Here is an 18,108-nt window from a genome sequence, read left to right on the forward strand (position 1 = left end):
AATTTCACTTCCTATATTCGTACGAAGTTCATCAATCGTCGCTGGCTTATTGGCATAGACCATTGACTTGACGCAGCCCTACAGGAAATAGTCTAACGGTATCAGATCGCGCGACCGAAACAGCTAATTTAAGTTATGATCAGCCCATATTATAATTTTCGGAAAGGATTACTTTCTAAAATGAAGTCTGGGTGCTACTTTACCTAGTTTAATATAAAGATTTACCTACACCTGAAGGTTTTTCCCAAAGCGGAGAACATTCCCGTTACAATTGGGAGTTCCTATTTGAAGAAACTTCCACAGAGGTGTTCAAGAACCTATTTTGAGACTATCAAAGGGGAAAAATATATTGTTCTTTTGCTTTTTTGTTGATCCACCCGAATAGTATATATGTATATTAGTAAATTGCAGAATTTCTCTCTTTTATTGATTAATTTTTATTTGAATTCATTGCAGTATCCCTTACAATCTACACTTAAAACTATGAGACATTTACAGTTAGGTAATTATTTTTCGTTTATTACATTAATGTAGTGAATCTATTATTACTTAGCATATACATACATATAAACAGTTGTCCAATACACCCTTCACAAACATATTTTTGCAGGTGAACATATCTGGCTCTCAAGTTACAAATCTAGGCCTTAAGAAATAAGTTTTACAACATGTCCTTCTCTTCAATATAGTAGCTTAACTTTAATTTACCCATACCCTTCCAGGTATTTGCAGTTAAATACATTTATATTTGCTTACGTTGAGAAAAATATTCTGTTTCTGACTAATACTTTTATTTACAGATCCTGCTCAGTGGAGAATACAACTACTTATTAGAAACTAGGAGGATAGCGGCATACTACATGTATAAAAACACTTATAAATATATTTAACCACACTACAATGGATATATGATAACTAGCATTCAACAGGTTAATGGATTGAATTCATAACACTTTCAATAAAAATACTTTTTTTTGAAAACTTACGTAAATGAATTTAAAGATAACTCTAAACTTGTCGCGGTAATGAAATATATTTGGTTGTCAAAGTCTCATCATTTTCTTAGTCTCTATCATCGTGTACCGTTAATAAACGTTTAACTATATTCAAAAATGTACTGATGGCTGAAGAAGACAAGAAGATTACCGAGAGGAAATTTTAGCCAGTATTCGAAAAGGAACAAGCATGTTAGTGACAACAATTTTACAACATAAACCTGCTTTAAGGACTTTCATAACCAACCCTAACGACTACTGTTGTCTCAATTGTAAAGGTGTTCTCCCTTTGTGATCTTCTCTGCACAGAGTACACCGAATACTTCGTTAATGTTCAACGAACTAGAGGTCTACTTCAATAACGATCGATAACGAGACCATAACAACTAGATGAACTTAGAAGAAGATACTGTTAAGCTGTTGGAAGCAAAAAGATAAATATTACTCATGACGTAAGAAAGCAATTAACTTCCGTTGCACAGAAGATAGAATACCCTTCCTAATAAATATGTACATTTTTGTACAAGAACTTGATTCCGATCGATCAGTTTGTATGCTGAACGGTTTTTTGGAGACTGTATTCTTCTTCTTTCTTGGCGTAGATACCGCTGTCGCGGTTATAGTCAGATCCTTCTCCACCTGTTTTTTCTAATGGAGTGGAGGAGGAGGACTGCGGTATTTGCAAAGGACCATAAACATTCCGCAGAAGCTTTCTCTAAAAAACTCGTATCTTTCTTCGTCGAGAGACTACTTTACTTTTCAATTGCCTTCTCAGTCCGGTTGGTATTGTTGGTGTTAATGTCGGTTATAATTATCTACGACTTCGAAGTTTTGACTGTCAACAGTGACGTGGGAGCCAAGTGCGACGATTATTTGTTTGCTGACAAGAGATATTTCGTTTTGCCCTCGTTCACCACCACACCCATTTATTTTGCTTCCTTATGCAGTCTGGAGAAAGTAGAAGTAACGGCGCGTTTGTTGAGGCCTATAATATCAATATCATCGGTGTACGCCAGCTGCTGTACACTCTCATAGAAGATGGTACTTCTGCAGCTCGAACAGAAGATTGAAGAAGTCGCACGTCACTAATTCGCCTAAAGATCGTTTGGTATACAAATGGCTCGGAGAGGTTCTTCTGGTAGCTGATGGGGCCTTTGTATTGCTCAACGTCAGTTTAAACAGCCGTATTAGACTTATTACTATTTGGATTGCATTATTGCCTTATAGAATGAGCCATATTAAATTTCATGAGTATATCTCGTCAAATAAAAAATATTCCAGCGTGCACTTAATTCCTATTGCTCAGGTTGTATGGCAGCTATATGCTATAATGGTCCCATATCATTCCTAATTCCTTCTAGGTGTTACAAACTTCGTGGCAAACTTAATGCACCCTGTTCATGTAAAAAATAATAGGCTACAAATTAGTAGGACAGCGAGGCGTCGTGAATTCTTAAAGAGATTGTTATGAGTTCAAAAACCTAAATAGAGACACATAAAGCTAGCCCCGTTATGAAAAAAAACTAAAACTATCTTAATTTTGATTTATGGTTTCTTAAATGTAAATCATTGCATCTTCGGAAGAGCTCGGCCTTCTTACAACCATGAAATCGTATAAATATATACATACTTACAAGCGACATACGGAAATATATGTACACATTTATCGCTAGTTACTGCTTACTTCGCAACAAATTATGAATAGTTCTAATTTGTTTATACAGATTTAGTTAAATACGTATTTGAAGATATTTTATACCTTTCAAAACATTTTTAGTCTGATAACTTTTAATTAAACTATTTCATTACTGACATTACATCCTAATTACCGTCAGGCGTTCGGCTGCTTACTCAAATGCTTATGTTTTATGAATTTGTTTTTGTTTTTGTTTACTTTGAGCATGGCTAATTCTCCTACATAGATAAAATATACGCACATGCGCATACATACATACTTCGTAATTAGCCGACCAAAGTTTTATAAATTTCAGTACTTGAACTGTTTAGAGTACTTGTGGTCGCATGCGCCCAGTCACCATTGCCGTCGCGCCACCACACATCCATATCTGTCTCTTATACACATCTAGATGTGTATAAGAGACAGCGCATACATACATACTTCGTAATTAGCCGACCAAAGTTTTATAAATTTCAGTACTTGAACTGTTTAGAGTACTTGTGGTCGCATGCGCCCAGTCACCATTGCCGTCGCGCCACCACACATCCATATGAACGGCTGAGGTTAACGCCTTCCGCTGGTGCCTTCCACCAGCCGACTGCATGCTACTCACCCGCTCTAGTGTTTGTGGTGTGCGGGGCCTTGGCCCCCCTGTCGATTAGTTCATCACCGCGCAGTTGATGACGTTTTCGCAAGGGCGTCAAAGTTCACTGCTTGCGCCGCGCTTTGACGTTGCATTTGGTCTGGTTGTCGGTGGCGCTGCGTCAGCTGTTCGGTGGAAGGCGCCGCTATGCTGTCAACGGTTGTCACATTGTTGCAACGCAACAACGCCAACGCAAGCAGTACGAGAATACTGCTGCCAATTTCTGAATGCTGATATTCTCGTTGTTGTGGTTGCTGTTGTCGATGTCGTGGCTGTGGCCTTTGCTGTTGCTGGAGTGGCAAATGCTGAGCGCTGCTATGCGCACGACTGGAAGTGCGGCTGGGGTTGGGGCCACGGCGTGGGTTCAGCGCTGCTACACGCGTACGTTGTTTGCTTTGATCGTTGTTGTTGTGTTCGGTTATATGGCCGGCATTCTTGCAGAGAAATGTGTATATTTGCAGTAGAACGAAAGCGCCGACTAAAGCGCTGATTAGCTTGTTCGGCTGGGCGGCGGCGCTGTGTCGAGCTGTGGGTGCCGAGTTGGTTTGCATCGCCTCTGGTCGCTCACCTGAAAGTGCATAAAATCAGTTAGACGTCTGGCTAATGAAATCGAAGTAGAGTAGAGGGGAAATTGGTGAAACAATACGTGTTTTTGTTTTTTGGTTGTTTTTTAATTTACACATGCGACGTCATATTAGCGCGAATGGCTGACAAAGAGATCTCAGCGTAGGAGTAAACGATTCAAGAATCTCTCACGTTGAAATGACACAAGGATTGAGCTAAGCGAGGGCTTAAGTTAAGCCTAGTCTGTCACCTCTTCGCATACACAGTTACATCTGTACTTACATAAATGTGTACAGCTTGAAGCTAACGGACTTTTGTTAAACGAAACTTCAGGCATAATACTCGCATTAACGATGGTAAACATGTAGAGAAGCAAAGGCGGTAGGCTCAGTCGGAATATGTACGCACATGTGCACACTTATCTGCCGATTTCCTGTAATCTCTTTTTCTAAGCCTTCCAAATTTAAAATTGATTTCGTATTTTGAGGCGATTTAAAWATAAGTATGCCTAAACCCTTTGCCTGAAAACAAGAGTGTGGTCTTTCGTTCAGAGAAAGCCACCCTAAAATGTGTTCCTTATTTCGCATTAACCTCATTTTTAGGTGACGTTGCAGATATATATAGCTCAGAGTATCTTAAACAGTACAATAGCAATAAATATCCTTATGGGAAGGTCATAAGACTGTGCAACGCCGTATAACCCTCAAACGAAGCCATCGAAACTTATTGAACTACGGTGTTCGCGTCATTTTATGTGAAAAATTTGAAGAGATATCTCTTCCACTATTACAGCCCTCACATAGTAAATCTAGTATAAATCTAGTTTTATTATTACCTTTAAGTGATGATGCGTTCTTTTCAGGATATCATTTTAATACATAAAACGGGTCTGAGGTTGAGCACGGAGAAAACGGATCTGCTTGTGTTCACAAGAAAGCACAAAAACCTCCATGGAGGTTCTCTTCGATAAATGGGACACAGCTCTTTCTAAAGACAGTACCATGTAATTTCGGTTAGTTTTGAACAGCAAAATTCTGTGGGGGCAAAACGTGGAGGAAAAAGTGATTAAAGCTAGCAATGTTTTATAAGCTGCCGCCTATAGACCTCCACGTTGAAAACTGTGCGGCAAGCACAGCGGGACGTCTACAGAATGCACGAGAATTTAAATATATTTGGAATCTTCGGGCATAGCTCGGGGGTAATAACGGTTGAGCAAACAGCAGAGTCAACATCTACGTAGACAGTCAAGCAGCCAACAAGGCAGGATACTCGTATCGCATATCGTCAGAAGTGACTTGAGAAGCAGGTCGGCAGTGGAAAATGTTGCAAGAAGTAAGCAAATTCACTTCTGCTGGGTTTCAGGTCACAAAGGCATCGAGGGGTTTGAAATAATGGACGAGATTGCAAAGAATGATGTACGGCTAACACCCCTAAACGTTATCAACATTGGAAAATCTAGGCAATAACTACACGAACGTATTGACTGAAGCATGCTAAAGAAAATCCAGCCTCGATGGAACGAGATATAATGGTGCAAAACTGCCAAAGTCATGTGCGAAACGGACAATCGGAAGTACACAGAATTCCTATTGGCACTTGATAGAAGAGACTATAGGAGCATGATGGGAATACTAACTGGTCACTATTTGATGGCGACTCATGCCCGCGATATGGGGCTGACCGATCGAAAAGGCTAAAGGAAACTATTTTCACGATGCCTGAAATAGGGCACCAGGTGAACAATGGAGCCACTGTGGTGCACTTGTCCCGCATTGGCAAGAATACGCTGTAATCATCTGGGTTCCCCAAGGTATGATACACTGGAAATGGAATCGATACTGAGGCTGAGCCGTAGAGGATGTTAAAATTTGATCAAGCTCAGGCGTATTACTCCTCTTGGTCCTTGAAACTGGTCCTTGGACCTCTGGTATCTCAAAGAACCGAAACTCGTCTATGCGTGGGTTATATGCCTATCAGATTAACCTAACCTAATACATCATTTCATATCGGATTGAAATTTATTTATAGAAATGATAATAAATCCGCTTTGAGTACATACCCTGTAACACGTGGACCCGCAAGCTCGCTATCTCGGTGTTCGATGGGTAGCAAGAATATTTGCCCGAATCTAGTAGATCAGCATCACTAATTAGTAGAATGGATTTCGTTTCTTCAGATTTGATCGTTTTGAATTTTATGCGACCTCCAGACGTTTCTTCTGATAGCACCTGTAGGAGAAAAAAGTAAGAATAAATAATATATTGTTTTCACGAATATGGATTTTCTCCATACAATATATATGTACATTATAATATTTTTGCTTTTCATTGACACCGGCGTAACCACAAATGCATTTATTGTAAATGTGCAAATCGGTTAGTTAGTTGGCTTTGTCGTGAAAATGAGAATTTCAATTTTGGCATATAATATTAGCAATCCTTTCCCTTCCTATAAACATTATCAATACCGTTCGGAAGCACTTCAGCACCTTTACATGCGCTTCCACATTCTTGCAAGTCTCTTTCATTATCTCCTTTTATACGCTTATCCGCGAACAGAAGCCTTATTTCCATAGTGGGAGTTTCTTTTCCAAGTACAACTCGCCACCCAATTTTTTCGCCCTAACACTGCTAGGCGTCAGTTTGCTAACTGAAAATTGTCATTTCGACAATGGGGGAATATTTCGTTCCTTTCCCATTCTCTAGAAGGGTTAAGTTATAGCTGGGAAGCGTGTTGAATGTTAAACGAATAACAGAAGAAAGTAACCATTGTTGTAAGCTTCGACTAGGGGTTAGGTCCCGCTAACCACATGTTATCTTTCACAAACTACTTCCACGATTTGAACTGCATTCGGCGAGTAAGATTTACCATATTCTCTCTTCACACAGGTTCAAAAGCGATTGTTCCTTTAGGCCACAACTAGTTGACTTTGGTCGTTTTCCGCTACGAGTTCGTACAAATTTCGACGTATCCGAACTGAGCCCTCCCTACTTGTTTTCCTTTACTTTTGTGATTTTTTCTTTTGAATACCTCGTTGTGTATGCTTTATTTCTATTCAAGCTTTTGGTTCAGTCAGCACAACAAATGCGATAGGATCTGCTTTTAAAGTAGATTTCCTTGATCGCCCCGCAAACCACTTGCACCGCTTTACAAGTTTTGGTGCTGTTTCATGTCTTCCATTGCATGTGGCAATTGCAAGTGGCACGCTCGTTAAATCTGAGGCACGCTCCAGGCGTGCAACGTTTATGTCCTGAGCATGCAGGCGTCGCCGCGTATCAATTGCCACGCTGCCACTAATACAATTTTAAACGAAAATCACCGCCAGCTCTCAGGCGACGATTTTCCTGCATTCTTCGCACACGGAAGTGGGCGTTCATTGTACGAAACATACAAACATACGCTGCCTTTGATGGCAGCGAGAGCGTGGCTCCGAAGAGTTCGACGGGCACCGTCGGTGCACATTGCATGCTGCTGTCCGCTTCGACGATAACAAATGAACTGGTTATGTTTGTATGTGATGTTCGATAAAGAATTGCCGCGATAAAAGTTTTTAAAACTGGTTACATGTTTGTTCCCACGCAGCCGAGCACACGCTGCGCCGCGACGCGCCGCTACGCTAGGTTCGTACGGTTTTACTTCAGCGCTCCGCCGCCAGTGCGGTACTTGAACTTGATAATTTATTGGAGAAATTTTTTTGGTAGCGTGCCAACATGAAAACTATGCGTTCGATGTGAGTGAGTGCGCGAGTGTGTGTGTGTGTGTGAACAGGCAGCGATTCACCACTTTTGGCAAATATTTTGTGTCGAACATAAGACCCCGTCGAATAGTGAGCGTTAAGTAAATATGCGGCAATATGCTTCGCCTCCTCTTGGCTGTGAAGCTCCTTAATTAACTCCGCTGAGTTCGCCTTCCGTGAGGTTCATTTGGCTGCTGCAATGTTTTAAGGCTCATGCAAGCCTCACATGTAGCCAATAAATTTTGAAATTTTGTAGTCTTTAATTATTTATTCTTTCATTGCATCGGCACTCAAGCATCGTTTTTTGTGACCAGAAATTACAAAAGCTGGAGCAAGTCTTCAATTTGTGAAACTTCTACTGTCTGCTTGTTAAAAGGAATTTGTATGTACATATGTGCAATGTACTTACCTTGTCTTGATGATACCAGAAGATGTGCGTCGGTGGCTCGGGGCTGAACTTTATTACACAAGTCAGGTTGATAGTGCTCCCTTTATCCACGTACAGGTCGGGACCACCCAGTATGCTTGCTGTTGGCACTGTTAACGGTCGGGAGGGAGGCGTGCGGGAAGGCGTCATACCATAAAGAGAAAGACAAATTAATATTCGAGTTAGTGATTATTGTGCATTCATGCAAAACACGGGTAGTTTAGTATGTAACGTAGTACAGATAGGCAGCAAGCACTATTTCCGGTTGTATGCCTCCGCACTACAACAGATAAATTTCATTTGGTCTAATAGCTATACAGCTGCAGCAGCAGCGCCTATTGCCTAGTTTAGTAGTGCAACAACAACTGGCGGATGTTTAGTAAGAGTTCCAACACAACAATAACAACAAAAACAACAACAGAATTTCGACTATTCCTTTAACTGGCATAAAGCGCATTACTTATGAAGCCGAGCGAGCAGCATATGTTTCTGGTATTTTATGAAGACATGTGTCTGTCGCTCTTACGCTCTTACTTGTGCAGTTAGGAAAAAGCTTTAGTGAAGTTATTGTTAGCTGATAATATGGGGGATTTCGCATGCAGTTATTTTACTTAATTTAGCAGCTTTTACTTATTAATGTGTGTGTATAAATGTCCAACTCTGCTTTGCTGAAATTTACTTTCTTCCTAACTTCCTTTACTTTTTACATCTACTGATTTTTGTTCTTACTTAAATTTTTTTTTTTTTCAAGTTTTGTCTAAGAAAGAGTTGCACTTGTGCGATGAGAATTTGTAAGAGCAAATTTTTCTACTTATTCCGAAGTCCACTTCGATGAGGATAAATTCACTTTTATGTACCGAGACCAGGTTAGGAACAAGTGCAAATATAATTTAATTTTCTACAATATAAGATGTATCCTGCAACCTAACACCATATTCAACTCTGGTTTAAATATAACTACGACACTTATATCTTAAAGCAAGTAGGATTCTACAAAAGGCGCTAAGAATGTCCTAAAACGAAGCTGTGAGTGGAACATCATGACTGCCACTATTATAATAGCAGCTGGTGTTTGTCAAATCAATGATCGACTGTAATAAAGCGTAATTATTAACTGTCTTATTCACCTTACTTTGATACCCAATATCGTAAAGTTAGCATTTGATCTGATATTTTAATATGCCACTAAAGCATAGTCTTCATTTAGTACTGATTTTATGGCTGACACATAAACGTTTTACTGCCAGATTTTATGCTTCACCAGTGATTAATTCGGACAAGTAAAATCCCTGTACTCTATACTCTTACATTCAAACTATGTGGCAAAATAGAAACTGAGCTGTTCGTGTGTACAAATAACGGGTTTTTCAAAAGGGTCGCTACAAAAGTAGACCGATGGGTATATTTTTCCCACTCTTTGGACATTTCTCTTCAGTAAGGTTTGGCATTTCATCCTGGGAATATTCAACAATTTGTCGACATTATTAAAATTTCTCACCGAAATACGGAGTCAGTGGCGTCAACTTTAATAACGCTTCTTCCAATTTATGGTTATCAAAATCTAGTAGAAAAATTTTAATCCACAGGCACAGTGTAAAATATTCCCATACCAGTAAGACCAAGAAGTGCAAGTGGTAAGTCGAGAATATTGCTGCCGCTAGCGGATCAATTGAGGAAGACCCAAATCAGTTTCTCACACGTTGTTCTCAATCGTTGAACATCTCTGTGATGTCTTTGTGGCGAATTCTGCGAAAAAACTTGGCCTAAGCCTTAGAAGATCAAGTTAATGCAAGATCTGAAGCCGGTTGACCACTAGAATCGTCGTATGTTCGCGAATTGATCAACATCGAAAAATCTTCTTCGGCGATGAGGCTCTCTTGTGGCTTCGTCAATAAGAAAAATATGCATTATTGATCATGCAGCAAACGGTCATGACCAAGACCCACAAGTTACTGTGAATGGGAGTCACCTCAATGGTAACTGACAATTTTTTTTTTGCCTGAGTTTGATGATGTGGACTTGGACAATATGTGGTTCCAACAGGATGGGGCCATAGGCCACACAGCAAATAGCATAATCGGTTTATTGTATACAAAATTTGGTAAACGTGTTATCTCACAAAATTGCTGAGTCAATTGGTCGCTTTGGTCGTGCGATTTGACGTCGTTAACAGAACGTTAACAGAAAAAAATGCTTTTTTCGGCACAATCTATTTATTTCATTCAATATAGTCTCTTTCTACTTCAATAGAACTTTTAGCACAGTCCAAAATCATGTCGAACGAGTGTTTCAACTCGTTGACCGGTATGGCTGCCAGTATGCCGGTGCAAACCTTTTGAATGACCTCAACGTCTGCATAACGATTTCCTTTCAAGGGGAAATGCATTTTTCCGAAAAGAAAAAAGTCGCACGGTGCTAAATCACGTCAATACGGGGAGTGGTTTTGATCAAATCTACCTCTTTAATGCTGTCCCTCGAATGTTGGATTCTGAGCAATTTTTGGTCGTCAGTCAATTTGTGCGGAACAAACCGTGCACACACCTTTCGTAAGACCAAATGTTCGGCAAAAATGCGATAAATCGATGTTTCGGAGATGTTCAATTCCATTTCCATGAATTTCAATGATAATTTCGGCTGATTTTTGATGAATTCGCGCTGTATAAACTTGTTTCGTCAATTGAAACGCTTCGGTAAAAGGTTTACCAATTTTCAAACAAAATCTAATGTTGGCACCAATAACAAATATACTGACACTTAAAACGCAATAACTTCACTTCCAATCTATTAAATATCATGACATTCTCACTGGACAATAAATGTAGCAGACACTAACACAACAGTCGACATATAGATGGCGCCACCAGTGGGCGCTAGATTCAAAAAGTCCGGTTTACTTTGGAACCCACCTTGTATTTCCTTTGGGGCTATGTCTGGTCTATAGTCTATGTCAATAATCTAGCAACAATTGATGAACTTCGTAGGAATATCGAAAGTGAAATTACAATAGACCAGCGGATATATGCTTGAAAACCGTTATTAATTAGGTGCGGTATCTGGACTTATACAAGCGCGCCTGTGCTGACCATGCAAAAGAAATCCAGTTCCATACATAAGGGCATCGAATATATATTCTTAGGAATAAAGAATTTTTTTTATTTAAATTTTTATTTTTTATTTTGAAAACTTTTGTAGCGCTCTTATTGAAAAATCTGTTACAAGGAGAACCTTGTAATCGCAGTTTCCTACTAAAACCGAAAAAATAAATTCTCTTCTACCCAGCACCTTATATTTATTCAACTATTCTTGTTTATTAACGGTACTTATTTGCAGATGCCTGCAGGCCAATTAGTTGGATCTTACTTCTAACGACCACACCCACAGCTTAACAACAATTCGATTATATATATTTAACGTGCATTTCCCACCATTATCTATGACTACTGTTATTATTGAAGCAAACGCATAATTTGTTAACCTAACAGATAGCCTTACGCTTGCCAATATCAATTTAATTAACCTGATACAATTTAATAACATACATTTTATTATACTTAAAAAGGCCCCACCAATGCGCCACTTTGTGTGTGGAGCATTGAAATTTTCGTTGTCTAGAAAACTGTTTCCTACTAAGCAATGCCAAGCAAAATGCTTGTATACTTTGTGTATGCCACCGCAAGTAGCCTGGACGTATACGCAACTTTATTTATGTTGCTTGCAAGAGGGCGTTTCTCAATATCTTCTCTGCAACACGGGCTGTTTAATGCTGCAAAAGCAATTTTATTTCATTGTTTACACACTCGCTCCAAGCAGTATTTATCGGCTGTTCCTTTTCAGCGCTCCTCTTGGCCCCACACCACTTTGGAAAAGATATAGGAATACCCGACAGCCACATATACTGATTGCTGAGCGACGTGACTTGTCGCTAGTTGACGACACCTCAAGAATGTGAGAGTGGAGGTATGGTCTAGTTCCGTGACTGATCATCTGCTGATTGCTTCGAAGTGCATTTGTGTGGTAAATGCAAATAAAAGGCGAAACCGTTATTTGTAAGACGTTCTATTCCGGCGTAATTGTTAGTTGCTGTATCAGAGGTTGTCTGATTCCACAAAACCCCAAAGATATATGTGTATTTGGCTAGGTCTTCTCCACATTTCCTGGCATGTATCAAAAACTTGATAAACTTTTACAGAACAATAAGTACGCAAAATCAAAATAACAACGTTGTTAACTGGGAAAAGGTTGAAAAACAAAGGCTGAACAACAAAAGTGGCGATAAAACGTAGCAGCGTTGGCGTTGCCACTTGCGAACCGTAACTGCTTAGCGACGGCGGCCGTAAAAAACTTGTAAAATTGTAGTAACTTTTTGCCAACTGCCAACTGCCAGCTGCGGGGCGAGGCTCCGTTGCCAACAAAACAACAGCGGAAAGCGAATACGCCTCAGGTTTGACTCGGCTCTGCACAATTTGCAAACAGTGCGCGAAATGCCTGGTTCGGCTGTGTGCTTTATAATTTTCTGCCAGCCACAATAAACACCACCTACAGCTCGGTTGTGCGAAAGGGGCGGGACGGCTCTGCTGTTATCAAAATGTTTAAATGCTTGTGAACGCACTTTCGCCCAAGGCAACGCTTAACTTGGTGATATGTGCGCCCAGATGTACATGTACGTGTACATACAATATCAAGCATACAAGCACAATTATGCTCTGCAAGGCATAGTTGGTGTTATCACCGGCCTTGTTTGTGGCACTAGACTTTGTGTGGCACGTTATCTAAACGAGCTCCACCGATTTGGTTGGCATTTACATTCGCCATGTGAGAAATTTTTGCACCATTCGCTTTCACGCCTTTTCCACTTCCCGTTGAACGGCCAGTTTTACTGTTCATTTAAAGTGCCGTGAAAAACGCGGAAATTCTGAAGGCAAACCAAATCTCATGGTGACCTTGAGTGCACTTTCAAGGAGTGTGAGAGTGCAGGGAATACTGCGCGAGAGTTTTTTTCTTGATTCGGCATAAAATCACCTGTCGGTTTTTTGGACAAACCCAATTATTCTAGAGGCAAATCTTAAGTTAAAATACTTACTAACTGCTTCAAGTTAGAGCGGTGCTCGTCAAACAAAATGCAAAACAACGTATCATCAAACAAACCGAATCTCACGACTAATTACATTATATCACATGTTTTGCTTCCGCTCTCAGATATAACCTAAATAAAACCAATATATAGCCATTTCATAACCAATATATAAGCATTTTATAACCAATATATAACCATTTTATAACTAAAACTCAAATTTTGTTTTACTATGAGTGGTTTCTACTATATCACTTTCCCATCGCCTGTAAATCTTTAAAAAAGTGATGTTACGTTATTTTGCACTATAGGCGACGATTTATAGCAATTTTTGGTTCATTATTTGAGACTGCAAACCAAGCTTTGTTTTTTGTATTTCCTATTGGCAATCCATAAGTAATGCTTAACGGCAGCAAAATTGTCAAGCAGTGGTGAAGTATTGAAAGTGCCGAACGAATAAAAGAATCAGTCGCTAAACATATAACCAAGACCTTGTTTAATTCGGCTCACAGTCCCTTGACTTGTGACTAACTTACTGCCTTCAGTTACATAGTTTTTTAAATAATAAGTAATTTTCTCCCGAAAAGCGCTGAGTTCCTAGTGCCAAGCTCTGCTCAAATTCATTACGTTCTTCCTTCTTTAAATTTATGCGCTGACAGTTTTTGGTCATTAAAATCTCATTATCTGCGCTTGCTATTGTTTTGAATACCAAATGTATGTGTTTGTGCATGTGTATATGTATGGCAGGGCGTGTATTACATGAAAAGTGTGGATTAAATATATTCAGTTGAAAGAAGTGTGAAAAGTAAGACTGTACTGCAGCTGCTGGTGTGCACGACGCTCCTTTTGCTGAGCAGCTTGGCCATTTTATTACAAATAAATTTGATTTTGCATATGATTCGCACTGATAACGGAAGCGGCTGTGCAGCCGTTCACACTCGACTAATGTTGCAGCAAATTTGATACAGGATCAAGACGGTTTTATGCAGCCGACAACACAGAATTATGTTTGATTGCAATTGTCTACCGATTACTCATACCCGACGTACGCCTCGATGCACAGCTTGTACAGCGTCATGTAGCTGGCAGTCGCCCATGCAGCGAGTGCATTGTACCCACTGGGGCCCTTTCCGTGGGGAATCGGCATAATTAGATGTTAATTTGCTGCCGACTAACACACTTGCACCTGCACAAGGATCCTCTCAGCAGCACATCCGTTGCAGCTGCCGTGACAATCATTCGCAGCAACGAGCGGCGCTCAACAACACACAACAACAAACACGCAGCAGCTGCTCGGCGGCACATGTTCGTCCTCATAATTAATTTTTGCTTAACAAGTGGCAGCGCCGACATGGAGAGCGTCAGCGTTGGCAGTGCTGCTGAGCATATCAGTTTCAAACTTTGTCCTGCAAGTGACTGCATCTATTGCTGCATTTAAGCGAGTGGCATGAAAATAAGCACTATTTTGCGTCCTTATTAGTTTCCAACGTTTTGTTTAATTTGATTACAAGTGTAAAAAGTTTTAATTCGCTTTTCACTGTGCTCAAACGTAGTGAGTGAATAATTTAATTGAAATTGTACAATCCATTTTTTATTGGCTGGCTAATTATAATGCTATAACGGTAATTAGGATGAAGTCGAATTACCAGCAGTCCACTGTGTCATCGGAAGTGTTGGGTATGGGTAAGTGCGGCATAATTACAGTTACATTTCGATTAGCAAATACTGGCAGTGCTCGCAGCTTATCACCATCAAGCACATTTATAAAAGGTTATGCGGCAACAAATGATTCCACACATAAATTTGACTCTTTCATTCGACAAAACTTTGCCCAAACACTAAGAAAATGACAAGTGCAAATGCCTTTGCCAAACTGAGCTCATACACAAATATCCGTCGAAATTACTGTAATCAAATCTCTTCCAAATGCAAACTTGGAAAGGCAAATAATAAGCGACTCTGTTGACTTTCGTGTAACTTGTTAAAGCGCTTAGCACTGTCAAAATTGCCAACTTATGTCGAGTAGCTGCTTACTTACACACATGGCTGTTACGCAATGATTTTCGTTACTCAACAATGCATTGTAATTGTAATGAAAATTTCCTCCCTCCGCTGAAGCTATAAATTTATATAATTATTAATTACATTGTCCCAGGCAAAAGTGGCAGCTTAGTTTCAAGTAGAGTGTGAGCGGAGGTAGAACTGCATAGATATGCCATACAGACATTTAGACGATTATGTAACTAAGGAGTGTTGAAATTGTACATCCTTTGGAAGACGGACTCTCTATAGGGTGATCCATTTCAAGGTTGCACAAAATCTTCAAATTTAACTAACTTTTTTTTGTATTCATTTTTTGAAGATCATCTCTTTTAAATGTTGGCCACGGCCATGTCTTAGATGGTCCAATTTTCGAAGACTCGTTCGCTGATTTCGACGATTAACTGGTGAATGTGGTGTTTTACTCGATATGACACGATTTTTAAGGTTAATCGACCGGCTCAAAACGTGAGATTATCTGCTCACGGAAGCGTTTCCTCAATAAATCCGTTGATTGATGTGATGTATGGGAAGTAGCGCTATCTTGTTGAAACCAAATACCACCGAGACCACGAGCTTTAATTTCAGGCATCAGATAGTCGGTTATCATGGCGTTATAACGGTTACCATTGATGATTACGTTCTCACAAGCATCATTTTTGAAGAAATGTGGACCGATGATTCCACCGGCTCATATGCCATGCCAAATCGTTTATTTTTTCTGTATAAAATGCTAGCTCTTGAATCTCTTTAGGTTGGGATCATCCCAAATGGGTAAATTTTGCCTGTTTTCATATCGTTTGAGCCAGAAAAAGGCCTCATTTCTAGGAGCTTTTCAAGTGCTCATAGAACGAGCGATGTCGCTTGAGAAGTTCGAAAGACTTCAATTTAAGATCTCGACGTATATTGCTCCATGCCGTTACATACCTCAGTCCGAGGAAAGGAGGAAAAAGGAGTTCTGGATCACCCGTAAATTACATTTGCGGCATGATTTCGGCTTTCGCCTCTTTTATGCAAATGTATGTGCTTAAATAAGTATGCTCTTTCGTTCTGGGAAAGCCTTGTGATGGTGTGTGTGTGTTTGCTTTCAATATAATTAGAACTAAAAATAAGCACTAGCAGTTTTGCTACTTCACTTTTGTTGGCGTTGCAAATAAAACGGGAAAATCTAGTCATCCGTGTGCTAGCGCGTGAGTGTTGGTGTATGTGTGTCTGTGTACAATATGGCAGTTCTACAGTTTCACAACTTTAAGTATGACTGCAAATTCAAGTAGTGGCGTGAAAGCATACACACACACAGTCAGAGTGCGGAGTGTATCTAATACGGCTGGAACCGGAACAGATACGTATACAGGGCAAGCCGTGAAAGAACTCTTTACTACACAAGTATTGCTTGCCGGCACTTAGACCAAATCTGAGGGTGTTGGGTTCAAACAGATCAAATATTACGTCTTAAAAAGGTTTTTCGAGGAGCTGATCTCAAATGAAAAACAAATTGGTAAATGTAGAAATGCTTTCACAAAATAGTTATAATTTATTGCACTGTGGACTGGGTTCGAAACCACATTAGCATTTAGAAAAAGTAATGACCATTTATCATTCAAGTTCAAAAGAGTAAAAAACAGTATTTTGGATTGTGGTAACTGCTTGCTATTGTAGGCAAAAAAAATCTTTGGAATTTCTTGAAAGCGGTTTGAAACTCTCAAATTGCATCACCTGGTCGATATCGTCACCTAAAACTCTAAATAACTTAACATAACTTTTTTATAAGATTAAAGGCGATAAAGAAAAAAAAACGATAATTGAAACCACTCACATTGAAACAAAATTTGAGGTTTGTTTATATATTGGTTATATTTCGGTTATGTGTAGGTTATATATTGGTTGTATCTAGCGGAAGCTGAAACCACTTATATTGAAACAAAACTTTAGTTTTGGTTATATTTTCGTTATATATTGGTTATATGTTGGTTATGTGTTGGTTATATATTGGTTATTTATTGGTTACATCGGTAACCAATAATGTGATTTACTGAATCGCAAGCAATAAAAAAAATTATTTACGAGTTCTTTGATAATACGTCTTTTTGCATTTTAGGTGACGATATGTATATACTTTAATTTCTTACTATACTAATTTAATTAATGCGTTCAAGGGTTTCAACACAGCGATTCGATAAGACTTCATGTTAACACTTATAAAACTGGTCTGAATCAGTTACGCTTCACTTAATTCGTATATTTATTTTAAAATGGAGTATATTATCATTATTAAACTAACAAAAATTTGGAAAATGTAATTTAAAAAGATTTATAAATTCCGGCTGTAGAACTGCCCTAAAGAAGCTCTCACACCAACTGTGCTTAGTGCACATACTTGAGGAGTATTTACACAAGAGTGACTCAAACACTCCGAACCCATTGACGCCGGAGCGACTGTACAAGCTGCAGTGCCGGGAAGCCCCACTCAATTTGAAGATAAGTCAACAAATGCCGCCAGTGCTCCACAAACACACTCGTTTGCACGACTGTTTGCACAAGTGCTCAAATATGTGTGAGTGTGGTGGCAAATGCAGCACGACATCATTTAGGCGCACTCACCCACACACACACACCCACACAGTATTTATGTGAAGAAAAGTTAGTGAAGGTGGACGTGTTTTTTGGTGTTCTGGAATATTTGCAAGATTTTGTAGTTTTAAAGTGATAGCAATCTTGTTCGTGTTTGAGACTTACCGGGAGACTGGAACTGGACTTTTAATCGATTGGATGCTAATACCAAAAACTAGATAAGTACTTTGATTTAGTTCAATTAGAATTTATTTGGCACTTACCTGCCCCTTTTTTGGTAAATTTATAAAATAAAAAAATATATACATAGGAATTTCCCCACGTAACAGCAAATCAAAACGTGCACTCGTTTCTTTTCTGCCGTTTTTGCCATCAGCTGGTTT

At 39.4% G+C, this 18,108-nt stretch overlaps 1 protein-coding gene and 1 long non-coding RNA gene across 3 annotated transcripts in view; both read right to left on the bottom strand.

The window, feature by feature from the left end:
- Positions 1-3,114: 3,114 nt before the first annotated feature.
- Positions 3,115-18,108, bottom strand: part of LOC108968976 (lachesin) — a 32,815-nt gene continuing 17,821 nt past the window's right edge. For both annotated transcript variants that reach the window (XM_018933396.1, XM_018933395.1), the window contains 3 exons: positions 8,026-8,153; positions 5,940-6,108; positions 3,115-3,884 (listed from right to left, as the gene is read on the bottom strand). In XM_018933396.1, the coding sequence (XP_018788941.1) occupies positions 3,340-3,884; positions 5,940-6,108; positions 8,026-8,153 (842 nt within the window). In that variant the 3' untranslated portion in view covers positions 3,115-3,339. The remainder of the gene's footprint in view (positions 3,885-5,939; positions 6,109-8,025; positions 8,154-18,108) is intronic.
- Positions 17,789-18,081, bottom strand: LOC108968977. Its single transcript, XR_001993365.1, has 3 exons — positions 17,989-18,081; positions 17,891-17,926; positions 17,789-17,825 (listed from the first exon to the last, which is right to left on the bottom strand). It is a non-coding gene; the product is annotated as an uncharacterized LOC108968977 (long non-coding RNA).

The sequence above is a fragment of the Bactrocera latifrons genome, unplaced genomic scaffold (assembly GCF_001853355.1).
Source record: "Bactrocera latifrons isolate USDA-ARS-PBARC rearing strain unplaced genomic scaffold, ASM185335v1 scaffold_235, whole genome shotgun sequence".
NCBI lineage: Eukaryota > Metazoa > Arthropoda > Insecta > Diptera > Tephritidae > Bactrocera > Bactrocera latifrons.